This window comes from Macaca nemestrina, chromosome 5, assembly GCF_043159975.1.
Source record: "Macaca nemestrina isolate mMacNem1 chromosome 5, mMacNem.hap1, whole genome shotgun sequence".
Taxonomy (NCBI): domain Eukaryota; kingdom Metazoa; phylum Chordata; class Mammalia; order Primates; family Cercopithecidae; genus Macaca; species Macaca nemestrina.
Genome location: NC_092129.1, coordinates 20,677,374 through 20,689,419, shown reverse-complemented (window position 1 = coordinate 20,689,419; position 12,046 = coordinate 20,677,374). Strand labels below are relative to the sequence as shown.

Sequence of the window (12,046 nt, the reverse complement as noted above, 5' to 3'; positions counted from 1 at the left end):
CTTTTTCCTAGAAGATGTTGATAACACCTAAATTTCTAATAGCAAAATACTAGAATCAATTCAAATTTCTATTAATGGGTGAGGAATAATTTATGGCTTATTTATTGAATAAAATATTATACAAGATTAAAATAATGACTTGAGTGATATATAATAACATGAATGCAATTTGGAAGCATAATGTTGGGTGAAAAAAGTTTCAAGAAACTACATGTAACATGATTCTATTTTTATAAAGCCCACAAATAAGGAAAACCAAATAATATATTGTTTGGCAATGTATGTTAGTAAACTATAAAATATAGTAAGAGAATTATAAATGGATTGCTATTAGAATTACTTATTCGAGTATTATAGATTCTATACTTCCATAGGACATTATTAGAAGAAATTATTAGATGTCACTTATGCCATGAAAAATAAAGGTAGCTAGTATGCTGGCCATAAGGTCAAATATAAACATTGTGATTGCACATATGTAGTTCATAACTTTACCTTCTTTACACAATTATTTTCACTAAATTATCCCTTAATATTATGCTCTCAACATAAATAAGAAAGACATAAAAACAGATTTTGCAGTTTCTGCTGTCATTATTCACTATGACTTTTAAAACTTCCCCCATGTCCATTCTAATGACAAGAATCCTTAATATGTAGATCATGGACTCCTAGAGGTTCCAAGAATAGGCTTGAAAGAGTTCATGAATCTCTGAAAATGTCTATAAAATTTCTGTGATTTTCTTTTTCCTTTTTTTTTTTTTTTTTTTTTTTTTTACTGCCAGGTGTTTATTCTCTCACATGTGGGTGGTTCACATACACAGCACACACAGGTGCGGGCACTGGGGAAAAGGGCAGCACTCTTGGCTTCGGAGGGGAGGATCTTAGCCTCACTGTGTAAGAAGGGAGAGGATGGTTTCTCTCCTGCCCTCACTAGGGCCTAGGGGACCCAGCAGCAAATTCCACCCCTTCCACCTCTCAGCCAAGGAGAAGCCACCTTAGTGACATCTAGTTCCAAGGTTATACTAAGCGTAGAAGGGAGTGGCCTGGTCCCAGCCATTACAGGGTGAAGATATAAACGGTAAAGGAAGGTATAGTTTGGATGAGGCCACAAGAAGGGGCAGATGACACCATCAGAAACATGCGTAGGAGAGGGGCAGTTACTGGGTTTCTGGGCTGCATAGTCCCTGGCTTGGGAGGAAGGATAGGGAAGATGGATGGGGCTCATTGGCATTGATGATGTCCACGAATTCGGGCTTGAGGGAAGCATTACCCATGAGGAAGCCATCCACCTCAGGCTGGCTGCCCAGCTCCTTGCAGCTTGCCCCATCACAGAGCCTCCATAAATGATACGGGTGCTCTGAGCCACCGCATCAGAGACGTTGGACTTAAGCCATTCTTGGAGCTTCTCCTGTACTTTCTGGGCCTGCTAGGGTGATGCAGTCTTGCTGCTACCAATGGCCCACGTGGGCTCATAGGCCAGGATGACCTTGCTCCAGTCCTTCACATTATCTGTGATGACCTTCTTCTGCTCGAAAACAAACTTCTCAATGATGCCACTTCCCTTTCAGCTAGCTTCTCCCCAATGCAAGCGATTACTCTGAGTCCCTCTGCCAGAGCATGGGTCACTTTCTGCTCAATCAGCTCATCTGACTCCCCAAAGACATGCCACTCTCTGAGTGCCCCGGGACCCCAGACTGGCTTCGCAGTCTTTGATCATTCCAGGGGTGATCTCCGCAGTAAAGGCCCCGTTAGTTACTTTGTAGCAGTTCTGCGCAGTCACAGCAATCTTCAGCTCTGGCTTCTGGGGCAAAGTCGATATAGGCAGCGGGGGTAGCGCAAACCACCTCAGTGTCGGCCGGCACCTTGGCCGCGATCAGAATGCCGGTGAGCTCCACCACTCTTCTTCCGTCCGTTCATCTTCCAGTTCCCCCATAAAGAACTTCCTGGAGGGCGCCATGGCGCTGGAGCTGAGGCGCTGAAGGTCAGTGTCAGCCTTCTGTGATTTTCTAGGCTGGGGATTATAGGTTTTATGATATTCTAAAAGGAATCATGTTAAAAAAATGTAAGAACCTATGTTGTAAGATTAGTATAGACAAAAGTTTAAGGTTCGTTTCTCTTGAAAGATTGATTTGCTTCCTCATAGCAGATACTAAAAATGTATTACACATCACAGTTTTCTTTATTCTTAGCCACTAGGAAGGTCAGAGTTCACCTAATGCTTATTCATAATAACCATATTTGTCTTTAAGTCTGGCTTATTTTCTTCCTTTTCACACTCTCTTTTTTTGAATTCTTTTAAATTGTTATTCTATAGAATATATGTAGCGTTTTATAGGCATCTGCTATTTTAACCTGCTCTAATACATGAATAATAATGATCAGTCTTGACATGTTTTACATTTTAGAACCTTAAATTATAAAGAAAAAAGAATATTATATCTTAATCTATATACTAATTAAAAAATACATTTTTAAATTGTCTTTCTGAGCTTGGTTGGAAGACTAATTGTAAACCAAACATGACAGGCTGCTTGATAGAATTGTAATTAATGAATGTTGGCCAGAAACCTCCTCTAGCTACTTCCTTACTTGGTTCCCATTTTGCTTCTCTGGCTCTCATGCTGGTTGGTGCTGTCTCTTCTGCCTCTTACCTTGTTTATCCCATTGCTTTTCAATTCTAACTGTGCACATCTTTGCTAGAGAATTTGACGCTAGCTCCCTGCGCTTTTCCCTCATTTGTAGGTTTGTACACATGTGTAGCGTTCATTCTGTTTTCCTCCAAATCTGCAAAGCGAGGCAGGAAAGTGCCTTCAGTTGGGCCTTTCTTTACTCTACCTGAATGAGACCCAGGTGCAGTAGAGGAGAAATACGAAGTGTAGAGAAAACAATCAAGACAAAGAAAAAGAGGAGACACATTAGTTTAAAATGTGATTTAAAAAGGCAGGTGAATTTTTAATAAACATCAGAAAAGAAGATGTTTATTAAACAAATGACCCCAAAGGTGAAAATAAAAGAAATAAGCTAATGTTTAAGGAAAACAAGTAAAGTGAGAATGTGTGAGAAACCATAGAGGATAAGAAAGGATTTACTAGTAGACAGATAATAGTATGCATTAGCTGAGGGAAGATTGGATATGGATATTGTGCTCAGTATGGAAATAAGTCAGACAAATATGGGCATGCCAGAAAGTTCATGATTCTGTGCTTATATTATTTTAATTATATTTTCAAAATCCCTGGAGCTTTTGCTCCTTTACTATTGGGTCTGTAGTGTAGAAAATGAAATTCTAATCATTGTCAATGAAAGTGAATTAAGCCCATTTCTTTCCTCATTCTACTTTCTTTATATCAACCAAATTATCTATTACACTTTGGTGTTGTTTATCTTTCTCAATGTAAAAAGAAAGCTATGCACAAAAATATAGACACCTATTGTCCAGGCAGTGGAACCAAGTAAGTGACTTTGGGGACCTAAAATTGAGTTTGTTAAAGCAACTTAATAGTAATATAAAATCTTTTACATTTGCTAATGGGAAATTGGCTGTACAGGCATTTTAAAGGTGGTAAAACTAAAGACTTCTGTAGGGAATTAGAGTAAGTTAATGGCTTTGCTTGGCTGAGTGATTAAGAAAGTCTACAAAGAAAGCACTGATACATTTGGGTGTGCCTGACATTCTCCATTAGGACAAACCTGAAATATGTGTTTTTTTGCTGATATTCAAAGAAATACTTGATATTCAAAAAATACTATGTTAATAATACTAAAAGTAACTTTTTTTCCATTGGCATGCTCACATGTACAATATGAAATTGCTTTTTGAGGAGTTAAAGGAATACATAATTGAACTCGGATTAGAGAAGGTTTATATGTTTCTGCACAGTTCCAATGTTGACATAGGACAGTGCTCATTGAATTTGCTCAATATATCTGTACATTTACATTTACAGTTAAGTACATTGATATCTATGTTTTAACATTATTTTACTTGTTTAATGAATAAAGTATTTTTTTTTCCTTTTCAACAGAATATTACCACCTTGTTTGACTTTGAAAGTCACTTCCCAGAAGCTAATTTTCTCAAATGCAAGGGAAGACTATCTCCTAGGAATCTTTGCTCAACAGTTTTGGGATGATATCTCAAAAAGGATTTTGTTTTACCATTTCTATCACATCATTGTACACTGACAGATCATTGAGCACACTTGGGTGATTCAATTTGCTACAGAGGATATTATGAGAAAAATGATCCCAAATTATTTTTCAAACTGATGTTTTTTTGTTATCCACGTGACATTATATTTTACCAACTTTTGTTTGCTATAATTTTGTACCACAGTACAGAAATAGGGGTATAAATAATGAATATTTTAGTTTGATCCAGCAGTAAGTAAGTATATTTGCTGAGGGCAACCCAAGTAATTGGCTCACTGCATTCCTGAAGCTTATCTTATCAAACAGATATCAGACACTGCTGAAAGATGGAGGCGGGGGGAACTATCCCTGTTACTCAAGGATTTGTCATAGAAAGAGGCTTTGTCTAAGCAAAGAAGGAAACTGTCATTTCTTCTTAAGTTGCTGATCTAGTTTAAGAAACAAAGTATATTTGCTCAAACTTATTTTTTTAAAAACTGCAGGCAGCTCTCCCACTGTTTGTTCCTTTTCTGTCCAGACATTTTTCCTAGAATGGAAAACTGAAATTAAATCACTTTTAATGGAACTTAGGGTAATGGTGATTAAGAAAGGGAGCCAGATGAAGAGAAAGAAAATAGATAGCATTACAGGATGGAGGACAAGAAGGATAAGAATAGGGAGAAGGCAATACTTAAATTTCTGTTATAAAAGGAAAGTAGCAAGTGTTAAACAATCACTCTCTACTGTAAATAGAAACCATAGAAACAGACATTCACCTGCTGTGTATTTATTTGTGGGTAGTTGTTGCAACAACTGAGTACTTGTTAGCCAGCAACGTTGAAAAAAAAAATTAGCCAGCAACGTTGAAAAAAAAATGAGTACACTCGTGATTAAGGAAAACATTTAAGAATTAACTCTACTAATAAGCCAATGAGTTGATAGTTTGATTTTAAGGAATAGCTACATAAAGTGTATGACAATTTTCCTTGCTTCTTCATTTTTTGATTTAGGCATTGGTTATATTTAATCCAAATTTATTACCTATCATGTGCTAATACTTTGCTAGTGAGTTATATTAGCAGATTATAAATTTGAAACAGAATTTTCATTCAATGTTATGTAGAGAGTTTCTGAATGTGTGTTTTTGATGGATATGTAGGTGTGAGTAATGGTTGTAGTTATATTGGGAAAGAATAAGACTTAGAAATTTTATAGTGTGGATGATTAAGCATTCTGTGAGGTCAACTGAAGTTGGATATTTGTGTATTGATTTCTTAGAACAATTTTTGACCTCTCTTAAAGTCACCACTATAACTTAACTTCTGATTAGTACTGATTAGTAAAGAATTAAATTATTTGTCAGAACTAAATTCTTCTTGGAAGGCCAAGCAGCAGCAAACAAAATCAGTATTCTTAACTCTTAAAAACAACTCTTGACTCTACTTCTCCTCTGATTACTGCAGAATCTCTACAGCAAAATTCTGAAAAAGTTGCCTACACTCAGTGTCCTTTTTTTTTCTTCTCTCTCTGATCCCCCACACCACAATTTAAAAATTTTTATTACAAAAAAGTTCAAACATATAAAAAGGATAGAGAACAGTACCACCAGGTGCCATTACTCAACTTCAACAATTCTCAACATATGGCAATCTTATCCCATCCTTATATTAATATTTCTTCTTCCCACCCAATCTCTACCCACTATGGTGTTATTTTGAATCACATCCTAGACATCATATAATTCTATCTGTAAATCCTTTTGTAAGTGTATCTAAAATACATGAAATAATCTTAATAAACAAACGCAATTATAAAACAATCACCCCTAAAAAGTAAAAAAAATACCCTAATATTACCAAGTATCCAGTATAAAACTTCTCACAGTTTTATAGTTTGTTTTTTATGATTTGTTTGAATCCACATTTTTGTGGGTATATCTTCTTGTTGCTTGTTCATCCACATAAAGTCCATTTGTTCTAATTGGTTGATTTGTCTCTTTTAATCTCGTTTAATATGGATCTTCTCTCTGCGTTAGTTTCCTTGCAATTTATTTCCTTTGCCTGTGGAGTTTCCCACAATCTGAATTTGCTGACTCATTCTCTCTTGAACACACTGCAGTTAGACCATTCTTACTACTCTGGGAAGCTGCTCTTATCAAAAGTCACCAAGGAAATTTCACATTGTAATACCTGTTGGTCAGTTTTTAGTCCTCATTTTAGTTATCTACATTATTCTTGATGTATAATAATTATACATATTTATGCTATACATGTGATATTTTGATTGATGCATACAATATGTAATGATCAAATCAGGGTAATTGGGATATCCATCACCTCACTGATCGATTCTCCATGTTGGGAACATTCCAAATTCTCTCTTCTAGGTATTTTGAAATATATAATTACTGTTAAGTATAGACATCATACTGTGCTATTAAACATTAGAACTTATTCCTTCTGTCTAACTGTATGTTTTTACCCAATAAACCTCTGTTCATACCCTTCCCCACTACTCTTCCCGGTCTCTGGTAACCACTGCCAACATTGTTTACCACTTGATAACTCATTGTCTTTAATAAACTTTCTTTAATTGATCTCCAGTACAGCTGATCTCCAGGTTTCCTTCTATACCACTGGCTGAGACATTTTTTGCTGATTCTTTCTGTTTTACTAGTAAATGTCAGAGTGCCCCAGAGTTCTAACTCTGGTTCTCCCCTCTCTCTGTCCTCACTTTCTTGATCATCTCATTCAATTTGAGACATGTATACTCAATGATCTACTTGACATTGCCATATGCAAATGGAAGTTTTCAAATTCCAGACATTTCCAATAACTCTCAAACTGAGCTCTTACATTCATTCCATGACCCAGTCCCACAAAGTTTCCACCAGCTCTGTCAACAGCAAATATCCTCCATTTGCTCTGGTCAAATACCTCGAAATCATTCTGATTTCCATTTTCTTTTCATGCCTCATTTCCAGACACATTGCTTTGCCTCTTCCTTCGGCAGTATCCACAAATGAACCGTCTCTCACCAGCTCCTGTCCCCATCTGGTCCAACCCACTTTGAACTTTCAATCTGGCTTAGAGTGATAGTTTCTGTAACCCTTACCTTAAATACAGACTATGCTCAACCCAGCAGGCAGAGTGACCCCATTAAAATGCCAAAAAATTAAAGTTACTTCTCTGTTCAAAATCCTCCAGCAGTTTTCTATCTGACTTAGAGCTGAATTCTGAGTCTCCTTGCAGGGACTTCCAAGGCCCTAATTATCTCTCATTTACACCATCACTTCTCTGACTTAATTCCTCATTTCTTTTTCCTTGGCTTTTTCCACTTCTGCCACAGGACTTTTATGGCGCAGAAAAGTAGACACCAAGTTGAAAAATGATTTTTATAAAATTTGTTTAGACCCTAGATTTTAAACTTTATTGTTCAATAAATTTGTACAAAATAAAGAGAAAAATAACTGGCTCAATTAGAATTTAAAAGCTGAAGAACTGTTCTCATAGGTGTAATACCTTGCTCTATCCTGAACCACTGATCTATGGGCTTAGGCCAAATTATCCTTAAGTAATTTACTTTTATATTAAAGGGAAAATGTCTTTTTTTGGTCCATGTATATGTACATTTATCCTGAGGATATTGGTGAACATAGCCAGTTTCAAAGTCTATTGGTATTGTGGGAATGGCTATTATTCTTACTTAGATATTAGAATTGAAATGTAACCTTTTAATTAACTTGTGCTGATGTTTCATCTCTGCCTGGCAGTTCAAATTGATTCTTATTAATAAGTGGCTGCCTGTGTTCCATCATACAGCATGGAGAACACAGTCTTTCTTGCTCAAGGATGCCGAGTGCAAGAAAGGACAATCTGAGAGGTGAAAATAGTCTCTAGTATTTCTAAAAATGCCAACAAAAGGCTATGTTATTAATAAACAGATTTCTAGATTTCAGTCCTAGGCATTTCCACAACCCTCGATTGCATTTGTTTTTCTCTTATTTCCGTATTTTTTAAATTTTTATTTTTATTTTTGCTTATCACAGGCAAGAATTCCATTTATGTCTGCAAAGAAGAAATTTTTTTCAATGAATTGAATGCAATATATACACACCTAAAAAAAAGCTGTAAACATGGAAAAACAATGTGAATCAATTCTGCGGTGCTATTACATGAAATTACTCTCTGTATCTCAAAGGTGTTTCTCCCTCCCTCAAGAAATTAAACATAGCCATGAAATATAAATGAATATATGTTTGCGATAATGCTACTTGACATTTTAGTTATAATTAACAGAACTTCCAATATTAACCAACATTAATTAACAATATAAAGTGTTTAAACATGGATCGTAATAACAATGCTGAGTGGATTATGCACATTCATCAATACACCTCATGTTTATTAAATATTTCTCTTCAAATTCTGTATTATTAAGCAAACTTATTAAACCTGCCATGTGAATCTTGATTTTTTTCTATACTTATTCTCTAATGATCACTCCTTCCTTAGGATATCGTGGTGTTGGAGATAGACTGCATGTTTGCCCCTTTTTCTCTTAGATGTTGATCTTTTCTTATTTACATGTAAGAGAACATTGTAAAGAAAGCATCTCTTTTTTCTGGCGTGTTGTAGATAATGTTTTTCAGTTTTAGCTTGCCTTTTGTCTTTTATTATTATTGTTTTGCTACACAAAATTTTAAAGTATTTCTATAATGTTGTCTATTAGTCTTTTACTTTATGATTTTTACCTGTGTTGATTTTATCAGAAAAAATTTATTGTCTTCTGTGTGCTCCATATATGGAAGAATCTGAGAAATGATATACAGTTCCTGACACTGTAGGCCTTAGAATACAGTGAGGGATTCATTTTATTAGGAAGGAACCTTATGTTGGAAATTTTTCTACAGCTTCCTCTTGTGTATATTTTGGATATGAATTTAGTTATAATTTCAGAATTATGGTGATGGTTTGTTAGAATGAAGTAATGATAAATCATTGTCTGTAAGTCTGGGAATATATTTTAGGAATTTAAAAATATCTGAGAGCTTGGGACAGTTTTCATGTGAATGATCATATTGTTTCTCAAAATAAATTTTATTCCTAATCTATTGTTTCATATTTCACAGGTAAGTTGGTTAAAGATAACCAAGTCATGGTGTATTTTTATAACACTTTCATCTTTTAAGAAACAAATGGACAGAAACCTAACCGAATCTATTTCTAGCTGATCTTAATGTAATTTTGATGTCAGACTTGGAGGTCATATGGCTTTGTGGGAGTCCATGGACTCTAATTCTGATTGGCTTAGACATACACAGATCCATTGAGTTTATTTCTTACTCCAAATTGGGTGATATGGAGTTTGGAGCATAAATTAAAATTATTGTTCTGAATGTGTACTCGTTTCTCTGCCATCCAAATTGTTCAATGTCCAGTTTAAACCTAACTTCCTGCATGACATCTCTTCTCAACCATTAGAGCTAGATGTGATTTTCCTCCTCTCTGAAATTCACTGAAGTATTTTTGGCACAAGGTAATATGTTGTGTTATAATGACATTTTTGAATGTTACTAAAATATATTTTTCAGGCGATATATGTATAAGAAATTTATTATACAAAAGTAAAATATCTTAGTTTGCATATGCACATGTTTTCTGCATGAAAGTAATCAGTGTACATATTCTGCTTTTATACTTCTATGCGTTTTAAGGTGCTACCAAGTTCTCAGATTAATTTTTCTAATTTTCATATTTCTGTCAGTGAATGAATCATAATTTATTTAACCCTCATCTTAACAGTTAGCATTTAGACTTTCTTACACTTTTTATTTTTCTAATGTTTTGAATAGCATAGCAACAAATTTCCTTCCATATAAAGATTTGTCCATGTTTTACATGATTTCTTAAGGATAGAGTCCAAGAATCTGAATTATTGAGCCAAAGGATGAATGATTTAAGGCTCTTACTGCTTATTGCCAAATATGTTTGTAAAGGATCTTACTGACCCCTCAGGTCAAGGACTTAGTCCCACAAGAGTGTCCTCTACTGCAGATACCAGCTACAATCCCCAGGTTGTGACCTATGCTTCTGACCAACTAGCTATAAATTGGGTGCTTCCCAGGACCCACTCTTGGCATTTAATTAGTTTGCTTGAGTGACTCACAGAACTCAGGGAAACACGTTTACCAATGTATTCCAAAGGACATTGTAAAGGATACAGATGAACAGCGTGATGAAAGAGATTCACAGGGTGAGGTATGGGCAAAGCAGTGGAGGGTTTCCACACTCTCCCAAATGCACTACCCTCCAGACACATCCACGTGTTCAGGGATTTTTTTATGGAAGGTTTATCACTTGGGTATGATCAATTATTGGATCTCCAGCTCTTCTCTCCTCATGGCTTGTTCTTTCTGGTGACCAGCCCTGATCCAGGAGCCCACCATGAGTCACCCCGTTAGAACAAAAGATTCTATCACCCAGGAAATTCCAAAGGATTAGGAACTTTGTGTCAGGAGTTGGGGTCGAGGACCAAATATTAAAACAAAAGATGCACCTAGCACTCCTATCACTCAGAAAATGATGAGAGTTTTAGGAGTTCTCTGCCAGGAACTGGGCCAGAGACCAAATATGTATTTCTTATTACATCACAATATCACAGTTTCCAAGGTAGGGGCTATGCAACATAATATGAGAAGATTGTCTGCTAAGGTACAAAGACATTCAAGCCACAAGTTACTTGAATACAAATTAATGGTACAGATACTGCGAGTGAACAGGATCCATAAACAGCACCACTTGGGAAATGATTTGGGCTGAGTTCTCGGATTCCCTGAAGTAAGTTGGCAATACCGTGAGTAGTCAGGCATACTGGACCAAGGGAAACAGCATTTTATGGGACATCTGAGGGATCATCCTCTCCTCTTTACCCCTGTCCCCAACTAAGGGTCAAAAAGAAATTATTTGAGAGGGTCTGAACTGTGGAGTGGCTGGCTCATTATAATATCAAACTCTGTTCTACTATGAAGCCAGGAAAACACCTGGCCTCATAGTTTCAGATACCAACTCTATACCACAGAAATATGGATTATACTTTCTTCTGAGGGGTCTGTGGCTCATAAATAAACACTGATCATTGTAGGCCATGAACAAATTCAATTTCAAAGAGTAAGAATTTATACAGTACTTATTGAGATGGCTAGAAAATAGGATCTGGAATTAATAAACTAAAACAAACAAAAATACCAAATAATTGGAAAATAAAGTTTTCTCTAAAAATTGGGCTAAAAAAGGAATTAAGGACACAATATCAGAGTATTTTGATTTTTAGATAGATGATGAATGAAAGAATCTTTAGATAGGAAACGGGGTGACTGACAGATCTGGATTTGTATTCTAGCACTGTGGCTTGCTACTTTGACCTCAGAAAAGGCTTAAAACATCTCAGTTACCTTGTGTAGGAAGTGATTGTAAGAGTGCTTCCCTTATAGGGTTGTTCTGTAGAATAGATAATTAATGTAAATAATTTGCACAGTGCCTGGCCCTTACCTTATGCAATAAAACAATATTGAATTAAATTGATGATTTAGGAAGCTTTTATTCTGAAGAACAAAGAGAGAATAAAAAAAGAAAGTGAATTTGGTATGAATCACTACTACACAAGCAGTACCTAAATAGGTGCTCAATAAGTGTGTGTAAAATAAATAAGAGAATATTGAACTTAAACCTTAACACTGTAGTATCTCTCATAGCACTTAATCCATTGCATCATTATCATCTGAGCATGATTTTAGGCCCTGGGGATACAGCAGTGTGCAAAACAGACAAAAATCCCTATCCTCAAGTTGTTTAATTCTAGTGAGGAGGCAGACAATAAATGAAAAAAAGAAGTAAGTTATAGACTATATTAG

General features: G+C 35.6%; 1 protein-coding gene and 1 pseudogene across 6 annotated transcripts in view; one reads left to right on the top strand and one right to left on the bottom strand.

The window, feature by feature from the left end:
- LOC105465460 (fyn related Src family tyrosine kinase) overlaps positions 1-12,046 on the top strand; it is a 153,932-nt gene that overhangs the window by 59,625 nt on the left and 82,261 nt on the right. Inside the window, exon 1 of one of the 6 annotated variants that reach the window (XM_011713902.3) lies at positions 10,674-10,973. The exons of 4 other annotated variants lie outside the window; for them this stretch is intronic. Coding sequence is in view for 1 of the 2 variants with exons in the window: in XM_011713903.3 (XP_011712205.1) it covers positions 10,942-10,973 (32 nt within the window). In the remaining variant the exon portion in view is untranslated. Of the gene's footprint in view, positions 1-10,673; positions 10,974-12,046 lie in introns of those variants that run through there. One more of the 6 variants, XM_011713903.3, reaches the window with a different exon arrangement.
- Positions 1,161-1,960, bottom strand: LOC139363091 (triosephosphate isomerase-like; annotated as a pseudogene).